This window comes from Drosophila biarmipes, chromosome 2R, assembly GCF_025231255.1.
Source record: "Drosophila biarmipes strain raj3 chromosome 2R, RU_DBia_V1.1, whole genome shotgun sequence".
NCBI lineage: Eukaryota > Metazoa > Arthropoda > Insecta > Diptera > Drosophilidae > Drosophila > Drosophila biarmipes.
In genome coordinates this window covers 12,736,022-12,757,638 of record NC_066615.1, presented here as the reverse complement: position 1 = coordinate 12,757,638, position 21,617 = coordinate 12,736,022, and the positions used below count along the sequence as shown (strand labels likewise).

Sequence of the window (21,617 nt, the reverse complement as noted above, 5' to 3'; positions counted from 1 at the left end):
ACAAACCAAAAATATTCCAAAATAATTCGTGGAATTTTGTGGTGTATATTACAGCTATATTGATTTTATGCTTCGTTATTGGACAAAGTAATGCTTCAAATAAATTTAGTTATAATTAGTAGGAGAATAGGCAAGGTAATAAATACAAATAATTCACAATTAAACATTGTAGCAAAAACTCTATCTAAAAATTTGTTATTCATTAAATCGAGTGCAATATTAGTTTTTGTATTTCAGTAAAAACCATCTGTATAACAACATTTATGTGACAATCAAATTAAACGCCATAACTTTATTTCGCATTCCAAAAATGCACAAAATAATTGAATTTCCGGGGGGATTGCTTTTTTGAGAAATGTGGAATTTAATCTGTTTCGATTTCGTCAAAATTAATCAAATGGAAAACCGGCAGATTGCTGATTATTTGTAGATTTCGATGGCCAACTAGAACGCAATAAATCGAATGGAGGAAATGCCCCGGCCCCTAGGGCTTTGCATATGGAAACCGGGAACCTAACCCCTGCCCTGCCGATGAGGAATATCATAATGTCTCTCCTTATTCCCCTATAATCCCGCCCCTGGCAACAACAATTGCATTGTGCCACGCCTCACGCCCAAGGGCAACTCCGCTTGCGTTTCGGGGCATTTGTCATATTTCCATTCGTCGGAAGGGAAAAGTAAACATGGTATGAAAAAGAACGACTCCAACGGAGAGGAGATGGAAAACTAAAATTGCGCATATTTTTGTGACCCGGAGGAGGGGTTGGGGGAAGTGCAGGGGGAGGGGGAGGGCGCTGAAAGGGGTTATGAGTGGGGGGAGGGTCGAGGAGCATGCGGTGGCAAACAGATGTACAAATGAGGGTCTGCAAGTGGGTGGCGCTGGGGAGGTCGAGGGGTGCACACGCAGGCCTGCACTGGGAGAAGTGTAATGACACATTATTATCATGATTTCCAGCCTTTAAATTTTAGAGAGCAGTGCGAAAAATGCAATTCATTTATAAGATTGAGGTGCCGCAAAAATCGCACGGCGTATATTCAGCGTCGTATATTTTACATAAAAAATCTAGATCTATTAATTTTTACATTTCTTTTATCTAATTGGAAAAGTTAAGTAAAATTAACTTTAATAAAAAACTTTGGTAGTTTTAAAGGTTTTCGTTAGAATGAAGAAAGTTTATATATTACCAACTAAGCTTATTCAATATTAATAAATTGGTGAAAACACTTGTTCCACCTTTCGAACAGTATTATCCATTAAGTTTTATATTTAAAATATTCTGATATTCCTTGAGTAATACATGACCTACGCATTTGTTTCTGTGCAGGAGGAGTGCGAGAATGGCAGGGAAAAAGTAGGGGATTCCGGGGCAGCATTCTAAACCAGAGGCGCACGCTTTCTTTGGCGTTTGTTTGATGGTGTTTTTATGTGAAGTGTTTTTTTCAGGCGCTAACATGGGAGATTACCAGATTTTGCGATTCCCCACTCACCTTGTAGACGTCGCCGTAAGTGCCGGAGCCTATTTTTTGGATGAGCTCGTACTCGTCCTGCGGATTTCTGCGGGAGATGTCCGAGCTGAGCAGATTGGCATTGTGGTGGCTGTGGGCGGCGGCCATCTTGCCAGCTTCCGTATCCGTTCGCCGTTGCCGTTTCCGCTTCCGCTTAGCCGATCGAGTCCTTCTTCCGGATCCCTCTTTGCTCGACTCTGCACTCTCTCTTGCCCTCTCACTCTGCTGCGCACTCTTTTCGCCGCCCTTACTCGTTTTTCTTCGACTTCTTAGCTTAGCACACGTTGCAGGCGAATCTCAGATACTTTTGGGGATCGAGATGCATTTTGGTCGCTTCGAATCACACACACAATTACGTAAGGCTAACTGGACTTTGTATGTTTTGTATTTCAGCATAGATACATTACTCCTGGTGAATCGGATTCCGATCGGAGAATCTAGAGAGCACACACACGCAATCAGAGAATCGCGAAAAATGACGCAGACGGGAAAAAAGAACGATGAAAACAAAAAACAGCGAATAAGGCAGCAGCAACAACAAATTTGATAAAAGACTGGACGCGGAGGAGGTGGAGAAAGCGCGGGGGTGGGAGCGAGAAGGCCAGAGAACGTCTCGTTTTTTATCCCCTCTCTCGCTCGCTCTCCCTGCCTCTCTCAATATTCTTTATCTCCTCCTCTTCTTCTTTGTTTCCCAATGCGACTGCACTTTAATTGTTATTTATTAGGATTTATGAAGAGCACTTGCTTTTCGCAAATAAAACGACGAAATAAATAAATAAATAGTGGCTGCCGAATAAAAAACACACGCGACAACAACAACAACGCGAGGCGTGTCGCTTTGTCGCCCGTTCGTGTTGTTGGGTATTTAGTGTTTTTTGTTGTAATTTTATTCCGACTTCGATTTTGGCCAACGCGCAAGGTAAGAAACTACACACCGTTCACATTTCACGGGGACACGTGATTGCGGGGCGAATTCGGCCAGTGGATAATTAACAATTGTCCTACGAACGAAAAATTTCACATCCACTTCGTCAACGCGCAGCCCACAAATGTTGTTGTTCCTTTGCTCTAGAGGTGGCGAAACTTCGATGGAAACATCGATGCACCGATGTTCCTCGCTGGCGATGGCACTCGGACTATCGATATCGACACGAACCTCTCCCGCGGTGGCAGCTCTGGTGTGCCGATTATTGCTTTGCAGATATCGATATGATGTAAGAACGGTGTTGCCACAGGGGGACATTTTTAAACGTTCTAATCGAAAAAAACATTTCGGAATGTACATATGTGCTTCGAAGTCCTGATTATTAAAAGGTTGAAGCTTCTGTCAGAATATAGATAGCGAAGTCGATACCGAAAGTAATTTAAAATTTACTTTTTCGTAATATATCAAATAGGATAGGTACATTCTATATGATCGCGATTCGGTGACTAAAATAGGCAGATACGATAATTGAGTAGATACTTTTAAAATTTCTAAATTGGTTTTTACTTGCCATCATGCTTGATTAACTAAAAAGCGTAGAATTCAATATAAATATATATATATATATAAAATATAATCAAATTTTGTATTTTTTTTTTTTAATTTACATCATCTCTTTTAAAGTTTTTTTTACAATCCTCGAAGCATGCCAAATAGTCCCTTTCGGTATAGCCATCATGGCATTCTTCAATTGAGCTTTTGCCGCGTTCCCAAAATTAAACGACAGGTGGATGGGTCACGAGGAATACACAAGCACCTCGCATATGCCCCTTTATACTGTGTTCGGTGTCGTGGTCGTGTTGCTTGAATCGGTGTACCTTCTCTTCCGGAAGCTGTGACGCATGGCACAAATCAAAGGAGAGCTCCCCGATATGCTATTCAAATCGATAGAGCCGAGTGACTCAAGGGCAGATCCTTGTTCTAAAACTGCCGTTCCCGGAACCTTTCCTCCAAAAGCTGTAATGGTTATTGCAATGTTATTGGCGAATACCAATCTTGACCCAGATCCAGATCCCTACGTATTGAAAAAGGGTCCCTTAGAAAATAATACATAGACTCAAATCTAATAATATATTTCTAAGCCGATATATGTAAAATATTTAAAATTATATTTATAAAAAATATTTCTGTAATAAAAGTATAATCTCGCGTAGCTTATTGGTTAAATAGTAAAAAAAATTGTAAAGATTTCTCTAATGATAGCTCAATCCCCATAAAAGTTTGAAAAGTGAGTAACCGAGAAGCTGCAGTTTGACTCGCTCAAATTGCGATAAGCTATTTTGAAACAAAGAGTATAGAGAATTCCATTTTTAAGCGGCAGTCATGAGTTGGGGCGCAAATTCATTGGTTCTTTTGGCGTGGCATATCAGCCTCTGTGGGGCTCAGATGCCATGTACTAGTGATTCACATCCCAAATTTACCATTACGGACAGGCAATGCTGTTTGGAATGGGAGTCTGAGGACTACACTATTCGTGACACCTATTTAGACTGGCGAATGGAGCTCGTTCCCCACAATCCAAAGATCGAGCGACAGGGACTTGTGCCGAAAGACGAAGAGGAACTGTGCTTCAATATCCCCACTTACCCCTACCAGAAATACGACTTGAAACTGTCATGTAGCTACACGGATCTGCTTGAGCCTTGGACGGATGACTACTATCCTCTGACCTTCACCACTCCGCCAGCGGTTCCGTCTCGGCCACCGAAGTTGGTTCCCAATGGGTTTTTTCACGATCCCAAGGGGAGACGGCTTTACGTCTTGTGGGTGCAACTGGATGAACTGGAGTTTAATGGGCCCAACTTTTCGTACGTCGTGACCACGGACACGGGGTAGGTCAACATATGGCGTTTGGAGCTTTCTTTCGGTGCTTTATATACTATATTTTTAGTAAGAGGGCCGTCCTCTTGAGCAACAACTCCGCCATATTTCACGACTGGGACGCCACGCGTTCGTTCGTCGTTTCTGCTTGGAGCCGGAACTCTCTGGGACCGTCGGCGGAAAGCAGCCAACTCAAGGTGCCCATTTTGACCCAGGGCAGGAGCCATCAGCCGCAGGACTTGCGGTATCACGAAGACAACTTTACCATCTCTTGGCAGGCCCCTCGGGATCAGGAAGCTCTTATTGGTTACGTGGTCAGCTGGTGCACCGCTCCCAGGAACAGCTCGCAGATCTGTGACGACCAGAGCCCCATTCGGTATCGGGAACTAGGGCCGTCCCAAAGGCACTTCTCGTTTATTAGCCCTGAGAAGTTGCACAATGTGGCAGTTTCGGCCAAGTACAACGACAGCTTCAGCGGTGGAAAGCCGCTAGTCCTTCCTAGTTTGGTAACTACCAACAAAGAGAAAAGCCTCCCTAACCTGAGGTTAAGTTCCTATATTGGACTATTGGCACTGGCCTTCCTACTCCTGCTCTGTTTGATCCCCGTATTGGTTCGAAAATTATACAAGTCGTCGGATATTACCGCATCCCCTTCCGATAAATTGTATCCAAGCTCTTATGATCTCATTTCAAATGCAGATATAGAGGCATGATCCATAAATGGAAAAATGTACATCTTCTTATATAAAGGAAATTATGTTTTTTTTATACCGAATTTAAGAAGAAATTGTTTAAATAAAAAAATTGAAACACTGCTCTGATTTTATTTTGTACAATTATTATTCGCGTATGTAGAAAATACAAAATATCAAAGGGCTCGAGAACGTTGACACGGGGAAATGGGTTAAAAACGAATCCAAAGAACTTATTGCACATGTGAGTGGTGTTCGCGTGAGTGTATAAATAAATAACGTAGTATATCGATCATTGCCATAGCAGAAGAAGATAGGTTGCACAGCTCCTCCGTCTGCCTATGTAACTAGGGTACTATTTCGATTAAGGTTTCTCGATAGAGGGCTGGATGGATCCGATGGGATTCTCCGGGGGCGGTAGACCCCTTTCACAGCTTCCGTATACTGCGGTCGGCCGCAGCCGAATTAAGTTTGGTTCTGTGGAAAAAGGAGAAGAAGTTCATTAGATTGGTTTTACTAGGGACAATTGAATAAACAACAATGTCAAAACAAGCTTCAAACAGTATTAGGCCGAATCTTAACGAACAAACTGAGCCTTCGAGAGGGATGGCATTAGTACCGATCGGAGTGCGATCAAAACCGAAGAGCTGTGTTAATTTAGTACACGACACAGTGGAGCAGAACAAGGAACTTCATGCGAGTGCGGTGGCAGCTTACCCCGATTTCCCAGTTGCCAAAGGTCAACTGGAAAACGCTCGAACCTCCCAAAACTGCAGCTGAACGAATCTAGAACCCTGGAGTATTTTTTCTAAGTCGAAGAAGGATTGTGTGTTTTCTTTTCATTTATCTGGCGTCAGAATGACCTCGCACATCGCTTGGGGAGCATTTTTTGAGAATGGCATTTACTGGCTAAAGGTGCTAAGATGCGGCTGGGACTTTTCTACTCCTCACTGGCCATCCTGTGTCCATGTGGTTTGGGTGGTCGGTGGTTTCGGTTTGTATTTGGTGAGAGGTGCGATGGGAGAAAGAGCTCGAATTAGTGCCCAGAAAGAATATACAGAAAATGAAAGAGCGTGGCCAAGCGAGGTGAAGGTGCAGTGATCCGAGGATGCTAGCGGAAGCCGGAAAGCAGGCGAAAATTTCCCCTTCTGACGCCGATTCAGAGGAATGAGTAAATCAAAAATTGCTCTTGGTAAATATCAAACTGCATTTGGCGGATTCAAGGCTTTTACAAAAGAATAAATATTCAGATAGTTGGGCTGGACACAAAATGGGGATTTAGTTAACTAGGTTCAGATCTCTCTCTGTGAGTACCGGAAATGACGTTCTGTGTTCGGTTGGGGTGGTGTGCGTGCAGTTTGTGTGTTGTGTGTGTGTGTGTGTGTTTGTGGAAAGAGAAAAATAAAACGAAATCAATAAATTAGTACTGGGTATTGGCTGGGTACGTGGCTCCCTAGAAAATCAGAACCGGGAAGGAGCACCCCAAGCTCGGGGTTCGTCGGGGGCACTTACAGTTCCATGGAGAGCACCGTGGGATTGGGACATGCTTGGGGCGCCCGTATGTGGCACTGCTTGTGACAGATCAGCTGGCAGTCGCGGCACTCGTAGCCCTGCTTGCCGGGCCTCCGCGGGATGGACTTCATGCAGATGGAGCACTGCAGGCCGCTTCTGGAAAACCAAAAAAAAAAAATTAATACTGTTTTATCTACATTAAAAGAGAAATACCCAGAAAATGACCAAAATCCAATTAACTTTCCAAAAATAAAAGAAACTTTTCAAAATATTGAAGCAATCATTAAAATAACTTAAACCTCAGTAAATATGAAAAGTATTTTCCAAATATTTAAGGAATCATTAAAATATTTTTGCTTATGGCTCTGATTCTGTTCTGATTTTAAAAATCGATCTAAGCTCCAAAATATTATTATTACAATTTTTTTAATTTTTTCATTCTGGGATAAGGTTATCTCATAGATGATGACCATCCTTAGTATTGCTTTTAATAATTCTTACTTCAAAGTGATAAATTAGCTGTGCAAAGATTTTATTTGTTATCCAATTTTGAGATATAAAGAATAATTGACATATATTTAAAAAAATATTATAAAATAAAGCTACCAAAACAAATGGTAACGATTTCACAATAAATTAGTTGTGAGTTTGTGAACAGATTTTTAAATACCCTTAAAGTCTTGACTTTTTGACACTTTTTTATAGTTTTTTTCTAATCTTTATAGATTTGAAAACTCACCCGCTCAAATGCTTGGCGATGAAGGTGTGATCGTTGTAGATGTGCAGCTTGGTGCCCTTGCGACGCCAGCGCGGTCTCTGGGCGATGGCCAAAGGCACAATAAAGTGGCTACAGGGGACCATAGCAAAAAGGGATTATAAGAGTCAAAGTATCCACACATGCAGTCAAGACTCACCGCTTCACGCCATTCTCGACGGTCTCCAGCACCAGGGTGGAGGCCTCGTGCACGTAGGTTTTATTGCTGGCCGAGGAAAAGCCTGAGATGGCCGAGGATTCTGAAATTGAGGAGCGGCGTGAGTGGTCGGTGATGGAGTGACCAATGCCCATGCGGGGTCCTGCGTTTTATTTTTCATTTTTAGTGTGTGTTTTTATATGGCAAGTTGAGAGTGGCACACAAACCAAGCACCCGTTAAGACCCATCAAATCATATTTTGCACATATGAAAATAAACAGAAGAAAAGAAAACGGAAAGAGTGTGAGAAATAATTAAAACCAAGTCGAATCAATGATTTATGAACAGGCCATTTGTGAGCCGATGGTTGGCAGATCCAAAATTCAAATACCAAATACCAAAATCGAAAGAAAAATTAAATATTTACAAAATATTTCAAAGTGTTCAACCGTGTTCGAGTTTTGTTGGTTGGAATAAGTGAGTTTGGTGTGCGTGTGTAGGAACCATGGAATACATACAGATTCGTGTTGTGGATCACAGTTCGGTTAGCATTTGAAGGGAAAAGTGTTGGGGAGAGAAGATAAAACAGACACCAGATATAGATACAGATACAGATAGTATTAACATTTGGCAAAGATCAAGCGTTGAACACGACAATTATGGTTAAACATTAAATTTAAAGGGAGAAAAGCGATTTACACTTAATATCAAAGTTATTCATGGAATGTGATGTAAGGAAAAAATGATTTCAATACATATTTAGAGCCAATAAAAAACCAGATAGCTAAAAGCATTAAAAATAAGTAAAATTTGGGTTTTGTAAATTAATAATAATTAAAATAAATGCTGCGTCCAATAATTCTCATAATACTTGCAGATAAACTTATAGATTTTTCCCTAATTAAATGTTAAAAATATCAATAAGCCAGACAAAAAAGAGGTGCGGGTAGCAATTAATAGTTGCGATAAACGAGTAATGCCGTGATCTCGAATGAGATATCAATGTGATGGGTGTCCCGTCGCAGAGTTGTTAGCGGGAATGCAGGAGTAGTCCAAAATATGTGCGTTAAGCCGGGCTCAAACAGTAAAACGTGGACACTGGCGGAGGGTAGTGACTGGGGTGGTAATTACCAAGTGAATTGCTTTTGGACAGAGTGGCACGATCGACAGATAATGAACGGGAAGAATCACCATTGAGGGTTCCGGTGGCTGTTCGAGGGAGTCCGGTGGCTGTTGCTGTTGTATTCGAGTTGGTGGCTGATAGTGACTTATGACTGTTATTATTAGGCTGATCGGCCGAGAGGGTGCGTGTCTTGGAGCGGCTGAGCCGTTTCTTCAGGGTGCCAAAGAAATTACGTTTTTTGCTGCGCCCGCGATCGTCGACCACATCGTGGCCCTCGACCAGTCCGGAGTGCTGGACCACCTGCTGGGCTCCTCCGTTCCGGGGCAGGCTGTTGTATCCACCGGAACCGGCTCCATTCGAGTTGCCATTGCCGTTGAGGCTGTAGTTGTTGTGGTAACCACTGCCATTGGGCGATGAGGCGGCATTGGGTTGGCCAAGCTGTAAAAGATGTTTGGGTTGTTATTAAGGGATATAAGCCAACTCCTCGAACTCAAACTACATGCCATGCCGGGAACTCCTTGAACTCAGTGCACTTACCTCCGCGGTGCTTTCCTCGTTGACGGTGCCGTTACCTGAATCGTTGAGGGCCTCGCCCAACTGGCTGGCCTTCTCCTCCTGGGCCTGCTCCAGCTCGAGCTCACTCCTGGCCTCGTTGGCTGCCCGCTCGAAGGCCTGGGCCACGGCCTGATCCAGCTCGGTCGCCCTTTCGGTCACCTCGATCTGGCCCTCCTTGTTCACCTCGACCTGATAGGTTCGAGGATTTGGTTAGGGAAGCGCATTGGGGGTTAGGCAGAGCAAACAGAACGAGAAACATTTGGATATTAGCTTGGCTTAGATACTAGTTAGCCTGCATGACTGATTAACCATCATGAGGGCGGGATTAGAGACGCAGTAACTCAGATAACTCAAAAGAACGATTGAAAACTGAAGTATGACCAGGTCCGGGAGTTTACCTTAAATGCATTCGGGCTGCTCGAGTTCTGGGCGGGATCGGAGACGGGAATGGAATGAAATAAAGGTAAAGAGAAACGAAAAGAAATTATAAAACAATAGAAGGGGGAAAAGAGGACACGAAATGTATGAGACCTCTAAAAATCAAAGAAGGTTTAACAAAAATCTCTGAAATTGGTTCGATAAAAAGAGATTTATGCTGCACCCCTCCGCTGATCTTACATAGGTTTCCCCAAAACACTCACTCGCTGAACGCTGTGGATGATCAGCGTGCTCTTGCTGGGCTGTCCACCACTTCCGCCGCCCGAGAGCGCTCCATCCTGCAGAGCTCGTAAGGCTGCATCCGCCAGATCCGCTCCGTTCCGGATGTGTTCGTTAATAGCCGGCGTGCTGAGACGCAGTGCCTCCTTCAGACGCTGGGGACGGACACCCACGGGGATTTCGGCACCCTCGATGAACACAAAGTCCACGGTGATGGATCCCGAAACGGGCTGCGTCTCATAGGGTCGCGGCTGCAGTTGCAGCAGCTGGGTGGAAGCTGGTCCCACGGCCAGCTCGTCGATTCCAACCAGGCCGAGACCCAGGAACTTGGGCGGATCTGAGGCAATCACCGGATGGTCGTACACCTCGAACAGGATCTCGGCCGACTGGGGGGAGAGTTCACTGCAGGAAGAAAATCATTATCAAAACTGGCAGTAAAATCCCCTAGTCATCACTTACAAGAGGAAGTGCTCATCCCAGAAGGGTTTGTTGCCGCGCTGGGTGCCCGTCTGGTTCTTCTGTGCCGGCTCGTCCATCTCGATGACCACATAGGGATTCTGCGCCTCCCGTATTCCCTCGCCCTTGACGATCTTCACCAGCAGCCGTCGGCCGGAAACCATGTGCTGCGAGTCCCGCAGGCCCACGCCGCCCAGGTGGTGCTCCATGTTGTGCTGTGTGGGATGTAGGAGGACAACATGCAATGAGTGAGTGCAGCGAGAGACACAGAATAGAAAGAAGAGATCAGGGGAAATTGTCTAAGGTCTGAGGTCTGAGAGTGAACAAAAGTCGGGTTTTTGGGGCTCATGAAATTCGCCTTTAATCAGGAACTAATGCGGGATAGACACTAGAAATTGTAATAATATTGAAAGTATTGGTTGCCCTGAAAAGAGAGAGCGCAAAAGAGAGTTCTTTTACTTTCTAGGAGCATTAAGGGGAAGACAAGACGAATTCTCAACGGAGACACGGGAAATGCGGTGTAGAATTCTGAACTGAGAGTTTGAGAAAAGGCGAATTCCATAAACACAGAGGTGGGCGAGAGCAATGAGAAGTGTCTGTTTGTTTGTCGGTTTTTTGGGTGAAAACACTGTACAGAGAGTCTCGCATGGAGTTCTGTGTGCGATGACGAGTGTACGAGGACACGGGAATACGGAGAACAAGAAACAAAACCAGGAGCTGGCGTCTTCTCACTGCTCCCGACGCTCACCGCCAGCGAGTCATAGTGAACGGGATAGATTACGGGCAGGTCCAGGGGCTCCACCTCGGCCCGCGGGCAGGTGGAGTAGATGGAGAAGTCCACCGGGTAGACGGTGTCGCGCAGGGCCGTCGTCAGGATGTCGCTGATCACCGTCTGCAGCTGCTGTTCGTCCTGGTCCATCGCCTTGATGGCGCCCACGCTGTTCATCGCGATGCGAACCTATGACAATGGAAGAAATAATTGGTTATTATCGGATCTGGTTTGAAATATTGATTAAAATTATAATAATGTGGTCCTTCAATATCCTATTTATGGTTGAATGAATAAAACTATTTTGGTAATTATAATTACTTAAAACTATTCTTGGAAATTATATTATTTGCGTAACAGTTCATTTTACGTCATAAAAGCTCTTGGAAGGGTCGAAAAATTGTGCTTTGATAGGGAAACCAAGTATAGGAACCAGCCTTAGTCATTTCTGTTATCTTAATCCGCAAAATTTTCTAAACTTAAAAAAAGGTAAAAAAAACATTAAATAAAATAATTGAAGCGAAATATATTTGTGGATTAAAATATTTTTATCAAATATGTTTAAAAACTCTTTTTCCTAATAATTTCCCCGTTTAAATAATAATGTTATGCCATTCTTTTCCCTGCCAAATCAGTTACTCACATCCGGATAGCCCTCAACGCGCATCTCCCCCTTGAGGGTGTTGTAGTTCATGGGAATGGCCATGCGGGCTCGGAACCTAGACACGGTGACCTTGTAGTGGGAGGTCTCCACCTTGCCAGCCTTCTGGCGGAAAGTCTTCACCTGCAGCACCGGCATGGCATCGCAGTCGAAGGTGATGAGCTGAAATATTGGGTTTTCGAGTGATTAAAGCTCCGACTGACAACCCCTTGAGTTCTCACCATATCAGCGGGATTGTTCTCATCACAATTACAGAATATATTATTCAAGCCGGGGGCAGGACTGTCGGGCAGCACTCGAACCACTTCAACGGCCACTCCATGCTGCAAAAGGGAAAGGATATCTTATGAATAATTTAATTAAAATTAACTTGTTGCCCAAAACCGAACAGATGGGCTCCATTCCATCTCTGGATTTATTATTCGCACATTACGTAATTCAGCAGCGTGCGTTTTTTGGGGCCAAGACTCAGAGACGGGATAATGACTAACAACAAAATTCCGACCTTGGCCTACGACCGGCTCCGATCACGTAAAAGGCGATAAAAAAGTAAATCAGAGGAAAACAAGCGAGGCTTAAGTTCGGTATTTCAGTTTTTGGATACCCTGTAAAAACATTTCTTGTATCATACTATCTTGAATCATAAAGTTCTGAAAAGCTATCAAAATCGATGGACGGTAAGGGGTAACGTCTTTTTTCAAGATATATTATCAACTAAAATAGTATATAACTTTTTAAAAATCAAACTAAATACTCTCAAGCTATACTTCCAGACAATTACTTAAAACTCTTTATTAAGCTCAAAGACTTAATAAAATAAAATAAATATTAGCTCAGGGTAACATATTTTCAGCATCGTACTTTTAAGACAACCTCTGCTAAACCCACTTATAAACTCTCCACACCATCGACTGCAGGGTATAGAAAACTGAAAACAAAACGCGTTTCAACATCAGTTACGGCTGAGCGAGTTCCCAGTTCGCCGGCGAAGGGGAAGAGCTGGAGCCCAAGCAGATGAACATCGATTTCAAGTTGAATGTCGTGGCGGGCCAAGAACAAAGGTTAATGCCCGGCCAATAAAGACCAAGTCGGGCTCAGCCATGACATCAGAGCCCGGGCCATGAATGATGTCAAAGCTGCGGGCTGACTGATGTCATTTGACCATCCTCCGAATGAGACTCACCTCCTCCACGGACTTTCGCAGCGTGTCGTTGATGGCAATCACCCAGGACATGAGCAGCTCGTTGACGATGACCAGGTCGCTGTAAAGCCAGCGGAACACTTGGCTGGTCCAGGTGACGGAGCTCTGGAAGATAAAGTTTGTTAGAAAGAATTCGGAGTACAAGTTCTTTTCGAAGACTTTTTTTGAAGATAAATTGCAATTAAAGTATTCTGGGATGACAAGAAAATATTTAAATTTTTACTTTCCCAAAAGGCAGATAAAGTAAAATTTATGATTTTGTATGATGATTTATGATTTAATTCATTTATACGACATTTCTCTGATTAATGAGGTAAATTCAAAAATTGTTGAATTACATTTTTATCAAAAACTAGTTTTTCAATCTTAAAGCTTTAAATTTAATTAGTTTTAGAAACTGAGGCATTCAAATATTCTTTATTTAAAGTATTATAGGTTAATTTTCGTTATCAAAAATGTATTAACAACAGCTATAATTTAGTATTTTTGTGGTATTATATATTATAGGTATAAGAGGATTACAATTTTTGTTTTTGAATGCTGACTTATAATCTCATTGTTCCACTTTTGCAATTATTTATATCTTTACTCACCGTTTCTGGACCCACGACATTCGATGGCGGTGGGACATAGCGCTTCTTGCGGTTCTCTGGCCCAGTGGAGCTCTGGCGCACCACGCGGCGACGTGGTCCTCCGGCAGCTGCACCAGCGCTGTTCAAGGGCGAGGCGGACGAGCGTCCGCGACCTCCGGATCCGCCGGTCAGGGGCTTGGACAAATCCTCCACCTTGCTCTTGGTGGCCAGCAGATCGCGCGGCTCCGAGAGGCGCTTCTCCGCCTTGCCAGCAGCGGATGAGGGCGATCCGGAGGCGGGGGCCACGCTCGTCTGGCGACTGTTGGCCGCACTGGACGACTTGTCCTTGCTGAGATACTTGTGGTACAGCAGCTTGATCAGCCACACGGAGAAGAGGGCCAGAACGGCCCACAGGAAAATGAAGATGGCCAGGGAGTCCATTGTTAAGTCACCAAGTCCCTCGAACGAACAGATATAGTCATCGATTTGATCTGCAAGATCCATCGTTCAGTTCCAGGGCGCGTTAATCCCGCAGATCGTCGTCATCGTCGTTGTCGTTCTGCGGGAATAGAGTCTTTTAGTGGGTGTTTCTCATCATCACCGCAGCGAGAGCATCTCCGCGAGACGGGTTAAGATGAGAGGAATTTGTGTATCGGGGCAGCCATGAAAGATCTAAATCCCCCTCTAGCTCCCAATCCCCATCGCATTCTATTTAAAGAACTTGTACAATTTTCTTTTGGGAAAATAAGAAACGTTGGAAAAATCTGGCCACTCACAAAAGCACACACTGTCCAGAGGAAGTTCAGGGAATATATATTCGGTTTGTGTTTGAAGCTTAACTTGTTTATATTAGTTTAAATATATTTTTTGGTATAAGTAAATAATGGAAATAAAAATCGAAATCTTAGAAAACGGAACCAAACCGAACCGAACTGAAACAGAACTCAACTGAAATGAACTGCTCGCACTCGCAGAGGATCGAATCGGATGGTATCTTATGGGATCTGCGCTCTCCGAGGCGAGAGAAGTTCTCAGATGCCCAAGTATCTGTATCCGTCAGTACGTATCCGAGCGAAAGACACTGCGCCGGCGCCAGCAACTCGTGTCAGAGATGTGATGCGAACACACTTGTTCTCCAAATGCCATTCGTGACTCCAACTATTCCATTCTTCTGTCATCTATTGGCCCCTCGATTGGCATTGACGTCATAGTTTTTGGGGTTGCGACGGTGAAAGAAAAGAAATGACGTAAGGCCGTGTCTGCCGAGGGGGAGCCACACTTTTTACGACTTCATCTCATTGTTTATAATGTGTTTGTTCTGCTTTTTTATTTTTAGACCTTTCGTTGTTTGTTTCTTTCCGCTTTTGGCTGGTTGTATTACACAGATTTATTAGAAACTAGTCGAGAGAATTGGCAATCGACAAAGCGACTGGGGGAAAATAGAAAATGTTTTCGTTTCGATCCCCTTGGCACTTGTTGCAGTAAATACTAAAACATTGTGCGGTTCGTGCCCTCGACGTCCCATTCATTGCTTTTCGCGAAAATACGAAAATGCGCAAAGCGTTTTCGGCGATACAAAAACAATAACAAGAGCGCTATTATGCTGGCATAATCTGTTTTATATCATTCGGAGATGTGTTATTTTTCCTATTTTTCTCTATCTGCACGCACGCTATTTGGGCACTGGAAAAAATATTACAGAGTTTCGAGAGGATAAACACTAATTTTGGCATATTTTATCATAAATGATCTTACAGATCTTTGTTGTACAAAATTGAAATAAGCAACATTTATTTGGAACATTAATATTATTAACTGGTAATCGCCTCATTTTTTCCCTCTGCAGCGCCGCATTCTTCGGCTTTCTGCGCCACTGATTTTCCACTTGCCTTTTCTGCTTTTCCACTCTCCAATTCAAGCAAGTACAAAACGCTTTTCGAGCATTCTCAGCCACTGGCTCGTCTATTGACCCCTCGCCACTAAGTGGGCACAAAGGGCGCAGCGGAGGGGCGTGTGGATGGGCGGGGGGCGGTGCGAGTGAGAGGGCGACTACGAGAGCAACAAGTACTAGCGGGTATTTTTAACCATTGGCAAGCACACGATCTGTTGGGGAAAATGCCTTCTGCCACGCCTCCCTTGGGGCGGGCAGCCCCACTACACATGTTCCCAGCGCCCCTGATTGACAGAGATCTGCGATCTAACGGCCGTGTGGGAAAGTGTCCACATTTTAAAGAACATTTTAAAACTCCCCAACGGCACTTCAAATAAATTACTTTATAATTGGCAATGTATATGGTACAAAAAGGCACTTCTACAAAAAATGTTTTATTAACAGATTTAAAAAAAAAGACAAGATCAATTAAGAATGTGTAATATGTAAAAACTCATTTATACTAAGAGGGTATTTTGATCAAAGGCAAGAATAATTTAGAATAAGTAATAAAATATCAAAAACAAATAAATATCCAAGATCAATATAAATATACTTAAACGTGTGTAGCTCCACTAACTTAACTCAACTTAGATAACTTTAAAATAGGTAATGGAAAATGTAAATAATTTCCTAATGAATCTACATAACTATCAATAGACAATATTAATTATTATTATTTTAATAGACATTATGAATCAATTTTAAAATTACACAAAAAAGTTTCCCGTTCCTAACAGTTATTAAGATTGTTTCCAAATTAATATACATCTTATAATAATCTATATTTTCTCAGCATTAAAACAGAAACTAAAAATGATCGTTAAACACTTATTTTAAAAACTCAGTGGAGAAATAATTTGTAATATTATCATAAAAAGAGACGCTATGCTAAGCCTTTCCTTGTTGTTGTTTCTTTCTTGACACAATTAGAAAATTCTGAATTTTTTTATTTAACTTTCAGACCATACTTATCAACTATTTTCCACCGTGTACCGTAAAAGTTCTGCAAAATTCATGTGGTAATAGTTTGTATTCCCAGAAGAGCCGCTGGGCCCGGCTAATTAATGCCAAACTGTGCGGCTCATGCAAACTATTGGCCAACCGACTCAGGCCGGCCTGCTTCCCAGGCTCGAATTTAATGAGCTTGGGCAACGACAACAGGTTGCCAGTACTTCCGTTTTAATTGCCACCTCCGAGGGGTCAGAGGTCTCGGGTTGAATGCCCCCGCCTCTTGAGCAGAAGCCCTCGAGAAATGGCGTCACCTCTCCGGCATTCTTTACGACTTTTTAGGGTCTAAGTACTCTCGGCCAGGCATTCGATGTGCAAACATTTTGAGATGCACACAAAGTGCGCATTGCTAATCACATTCAAATGCGAATCAATATTGAAAATGACTTCCGTTACCACGCCAGGCTAAAAATAGTGATTGGGTAATCCAATCCAAGCCGATTCGAAACGATCGTAAGCCGACGATCGCAAAAAAGCAAAACAAACCACAGGCTTGAAGGTCGCCAAAAAATAATATGAATAAATTGTAAAAGTGGGTGAGCCAGGGAACTCACACTTGAGTCACCTTATCTTATCGCAGTGCCTGCATTTATCGCATTTAATTGCCATTAATGAATGGGCACTACGACTCGATATGGATCTTGGCACCTGGCCGTAAAAACAAAGAATTAGACAGCAACAGGCTATCTTGCTGCCCTAATGGGTCAATAAAATATGTCAAGTGACGACACCGCCAACAGTTCCGAACACTCGAACATGATGTCATCTCGGTGAGTACTCTTTGCTATATGTTTCAGTCAAATTGATAAGGCGCTGGTTCAGATTTGTGGCACAAGCAGAACAAATTATAATTCATAACTAGGGATTCCACTTGATGATTGCCCTAGCAGCTGATTACCACTATCATTTTTTCAAGTACTTGAATATTTTTGAATGGTTCGGATTAAAAGACATTTTGAAGCCCTGCCTATTACTTGATCTTGAAACGAATATTGTAGCCAACCTTCGTTTCGATTGCCGGATGAAACAGGCAATTTTCCAGCTCTACCGGTTATTAAGAGGCAACACCCATTTATTCAAGTGCACTGGTGCCAGGCCGAGAGCACTAATCAGTCTTTCATGCATGGAGAGCCTCAAATGGAATTGCAATTTAATTTAGCCCGATTAATCTATCACCCCGTGGCTCCGATATCAACGACTGAACTTCGTCTTGTTTGCCATTTCCAAGTGTCAAGGCTGGGCTATTTTTGGTTCGGCTATTTCGAAGGGAAATAGCAAACGAGCGCAGACAGGGCGTATGCTAGATTTGCAGCTAATGACATTAAGCATACGCAGGTTGATCCGAAATTTCGACAACACGCCACAGAGACCACGTCAGAGGTCAAAAGGGAAAGGGGCAGTTGCGTGTTTCACATTTGTGCGGGCCAAAGTTCGTCTGAAAACAACAGCTGGGGGAAAGAGCAGTTGAGCAATTTTACACTACTCTGCGGGACAGACAGTTGGGAACCTTTCGACTTTGCCCTGTTTCGAAACTCGTTTATCGATTGAAACTGCTGGCGAGAACCCATCGATTTTCGGTCTTTAAAAACGGGGTCTAGGCGGCCGAAAACGTTACGCATCCTGTCCAAGAAAAGTTCCTGCTAGCTGCCTATTGATTTTTCCTAGGACTCCACTCCTTATCTCTCACTGCAAGCTAACACGGCGGTCAGTTGGCTCGGCCTCCGTTTACCATCGTTTGGCTGTAAGGTATTTGAACCCAGGGCCAATTGTTTTGACCACGCCAGGGGGCTTCTTAAGGGGACAGGGTTGCCAGGGCAACCCTAAATAATTTAGAGTCCCCACATTGATTTGTCAACGTACGGGTGAAATCTCAGAAGAATCATGGAAAGTTTTTACAACGCATTGTTTGTTTACACGAATCATATTTTCCCTTTTTCATGGAAGCTTATTTCCGGTGGAAAAGCTTTGACCGGCAAAGGATGCGCTGTAAGAGAGAACCAGGCAAAGAGTAGAAAATGAGAGTGGCGGCATTGGGGGGTTGAAAAATGCAGCCAGTCATAGACAAACAAATTTTAGAGGCGTTTTAAACTACAAATTTTGCTAAACTTTATAAAAATAAAAAAAATTCAAAAGAGGTGGTAACCCTAAGAAAAATATATGTAAAAATGCTTTCAAACTAAAATATACCGCTTTTGTTATTGTTTTAGGATTATAAAATTGATTGTATATACAAAAATCCAAAAAAATCTTTATTATATGATATTATATTATATTATTAAACCCAAATGAATCTATTTATAAAGTCGACCGACTGTTTCTTTCTGTGTGCTGCTTTCCTTCGCCTAGTTTTCCTGGCTTTCGCATCGTCAACAGCCTGTGACACAGTTTCCACGTTTCGGGGTGGCTTCCCAGGGTGGAGAGAGATACGAAACTAGCACCGAGGGTTGGCGATGCAAGCACGCTATTTTCCCTCTATCGCGCAGAGGATCGCCGGAACGTCTTCATAGACCCATTTAAGGAACACACCCAAAACAAAACCAAGCCCAAAACTGAGCTAAGCACCAAGCTGAGTAAAGGATGTGTGGTGAATGGGGCGGTTTTCTGGTGATGTGGTTGTTTCACTTACCGTTTCACACAACGCAGTTCGTCGATATAAATATTGTTGGTTAATCCGCAGGATGAGCACGGTATTTTTTGTGGTTCGTGGAAATAGAAATGTATTGCATTATTTAGTGGGAATTCACAACCGTAACCGCACTTTGCCCGTGTTATTTTCGTAGCCCTGTTTTTGCAACTTTTCGGCCGAAATGTACTTAGTTTTCAGGTGTTAGGGAAAATGTAGAAAAGAAAATGCCCCGTGATTGATTAGTGACAAGAAGCGAATATAAACCTTGGTGTATTTTTGGGTTTTCATGTGCGTGTTTTGTTGTGGGGCACGTGAGTTATGTGGCCAACAAAAAGAGTTACAATAAATTCCAGAGCCAGTAATTTAGGGCCAACAATTTCTCTGTGCAAAATGCAAATCAATAAGGGAGTGGGACGGGTTCGGGGGTGGTGACGGGCGGAAAAGCTTGGCACATATAGTAAACAAATTGTAGTTTCACTGAATTTTTAAATGCTCTACTCACACGCTTCGCCGAGTTTTTGAGGCCACGTTAACAATTAATGTTCCCACAAAATTTCGATTTAATGACAAAAAATCAACCAAAACACTGCCGATTATTCTTGTTTCAAAAATAATGCCGTTTCGTATTTAATTTTCTAATATTTTGTAGTTATTTGTGGGGCTTTCTTTTCTTGTTTCGCCAAAGCAAGACAAAAGATAGTCGTGGTTCTGATGGATTTCTTTCGTTTGTTATTGTTCTTCTCCTCTTGTGTTTTTGTCACTCTGTTCGTTGCGAAGATGGCGATGAGGGAGAGAGGGAGGAAGGCGAGGCAATGCGAGTAGACGTGTGAAGAATTTTACAAACTTCCGTAAAATCAACTAAAAGGGGAGATACAATGGATCTATTGTTGAATACAGGCAAACATAACATAACATAAAATACAAAAAAATATTTTATGTTTTTCCTTGACATTTAATAGCATTTTGATGATATTTAAAAATATAGGTAAATGCAAATCAAAATCGATTGTAGCCACTCAAGTTACAGAAAATCAAAACTGAATACTCGAAAGCCGCTCAAGTTACTATGAATACAATCGAGTTATTCAAGTTCGGCCGTATTCAAAAACTGATTCCAATGTCGTAGGTTGCTTCCGGTTGGTTTTAAAAGTTTCTTTTTGTTTCTCTGCCATTAGAATGCCCGGGTTTTCGATAAGAAATCATAACATTAGAATTATGTAGATTTTGGGGGACATTATTTCGCTGTGCACTGTGCCATCAGAATTTCGAATTTCTAGTTTTCACTGCCACGTTACTGGGGCACACACATTATTTTCGGTGGTTTTCTAGTCAAACTCGGCCAACATTTAGATTTCCCCAGCCTCAGCAACCATTAGAACCGCAGAAGAGCATCGTATCTGAAAGGCAGAGAGCCAGGCAGTCAGCTGTTCGCAGCATCAATGAAGAACGCTCTTTCGGGCAGCGTTTAATCTCGATTATAATTCGGCATGTCAATAAATTGTTTTCTTTTTCAGTAGATCAAGCACACACACACTCTCAGCCGCGCAGTTTATATGTTAAATTGTGTTTCTGCAATGCTTTTTAAATATTTTGCTGTTGGTACAACAAATATATTTGCAAATTGTTGCCAAATTTCCCATGCACATTCACACACTCGCACACACACCCGCCGACTTTACTTTCGTTTCAATCTTTTTTTTTGTGTTTCTTCGGTTCTGCTTTTTTGATGGGCACCAGAACAATAAATGTTGCCGCCGCAATTTTACTTTTCCATCCGCGAACGAAACAAAACCAACCTCACTCGTTGAGTTTCAAAGAGAGAATGCTACAGAATGGTTTCGAAGAGAGGGCGCGAAAGCTCGGCCAGGGTTGCCAGGCACGCACACAAAACGGGTTTTAGCGGGTAGAAAAAGCTATCTTTGAAATACGAATTGTATCGGAATTAATCTGATGGATTGCAGAGTAGCTAATGTTTTAAATTTTATAAGCCGTTTTATACCGGTACGTCTCAGATATCTATGGTTACTTACGTTTCTCCCGAATTTCGCCCTAAGACATTTCTGTGAAGAGCCTTGCTAGTGCTATATAACAATAAAGTATCCTTAAGAATAGACAATAAGTCCTGACAGTCGTACACTATCTCTTTACAATAAACAAAATCGTAACCAATTTTAGAAAGATAAGATTACATTTTTTTCTAGGTTTAATCGTTTGCCGGCTTAGGCATCATATGACATCAAAGCCGAGCTTTTACATCGCCAATCGATAGTTCAATGTTAGGCTTTTTAACAGAGTAAATATATAGGCGAGCTGTTATCAATTTAAATCTCTGTAATCATGGTTTTAATTTCAAACTTTATAATATTAACAAAATAAAACTATGATTTTATTACCTGTGGTTTACCAGCTAAACTTATATAAGTTAAGGACTTAAAAATTTAAGTAAAATGTTTTTAGTTGATCCTAAGCCAGTCTTACTACTGGTGACATGAGCAAAATGTAGTTATATTGTTTAGTAGTAATTTTTTTCATAGAAATCCATTTTTTGGACTGTAATCTACCAAAACCCGAATCTCTGTTCCTCAGAAACCAAATTAAAATATAGAATTTAAAACCAAGCAGAAATGGA

General features: G+C 42.4%; 3 protein-coding genes across 35 annotated transcripts in view; 1 reads left to right on the top strand and 2 right to left on the bottom strand.

Moving 5' to 3' along the window:
* The window catches only part of LOC108030130 (mitogen-activated protein kinase kinase kinase kinase 5), a 53,868-nt gene extending 51,255 nt beyond the window's left edge, over positions 1-2,613 (bottom strand). For 3 of the 6 annotated variants that reach the window (XM_044091607.2, XM_017102843.3, XM_017102844.3), the window contains exon 1: positions 1,489-2,608. In XM_044091607.2, coding sequence (XP_043947542.1) covers positions 1,489-1,614 — 126 coding nt within the window. In that variant the 5' untranslated portion in view covers positions 1,615-2,608. Of the gene's footprint in view, positions 1-1,488 lie in introns of all 6 variants that reach the window. The other 3 variants (XM_050887129.1, XM_050887130.1, XM_017102842.3) reach the window with 3 other exon arrangements.
* Positions 2,614-3,877: 1,264 nt separating this feature from the next.
* On the top strand, positions 3,878-5,025 carry LOC108029861 (cytokine receptor-like). Its single transcript, XM_050887367.1, has 2 exons — positions 3,878-4,323; positions 4,383-5,025. The coding sequence occupies exons 1-2, from the start codon at positions 3,878-3,880 to the stop codon at positions 5,023-5,025; spliced, it is 1,089 nt and encodes a 362-aa protein (XP_050743324.1).
* Positions 5,026-5,128: 103 nt separating this feature from the next.
* On the bottom strand, positions 5,129-20,815 carry LOC108030165 (uncharacterized). Of its 28 annotated transcripts, XR_001768485.3 has the most exons (17): positions 14,198-14,366; positions 13,443-13,980; positions 12,832-12,954; positions 11,870-11,971; positions 11,631-11,810; positions 10,967-11,176; positions 10,222-10,433; positions 9,747-10,164; positions 9,504-9,530; positions 9,088-9,294; positions 8,559-8,988; positions 7,431-7,590; positions 7,256-7,363; positions 6,517-6,672; positions 6,319-6,331; positions 5,722-5,963; positions 5,129-5,481 (listed from the first exon to the last, which is right to left on the bottom strand). XR_001768485.3 is itself a non-coding variant. In XM_044091665.2 (16 exons), the coding sequence occupies exons 3-16, from the start codon at positions 13,860-13,862 to the stop codon at positions 5,433-5,435; spliced, it is 2,802 nt and encodes a 933-aa protein (XP_043947600.1). In that variant the 5' UTR covers positions 13,863-13,912; positions 19,491-19,846; positions 20,785-20,815; the 3' UTR covers positions 5,129-5,432. The 28 variants fall into 28 exon arrangements, 24 of the variants coding, with proteins under 24 accessions (XP_043947600.1, XP_050743120.1, XP_043947599.1 ...); XR_006367612.2 differs by lacking the exon at positions 6,319-6,331; XR_006367613.2 differs by lacking the exon at positions 6,319-6,331 and having other exon boundaries at positions 8,619-8,988; positions 11,000-11,176.
* Between the last annotated feature and the right edge of the window lie 802 nt (positions 20,816-21,617).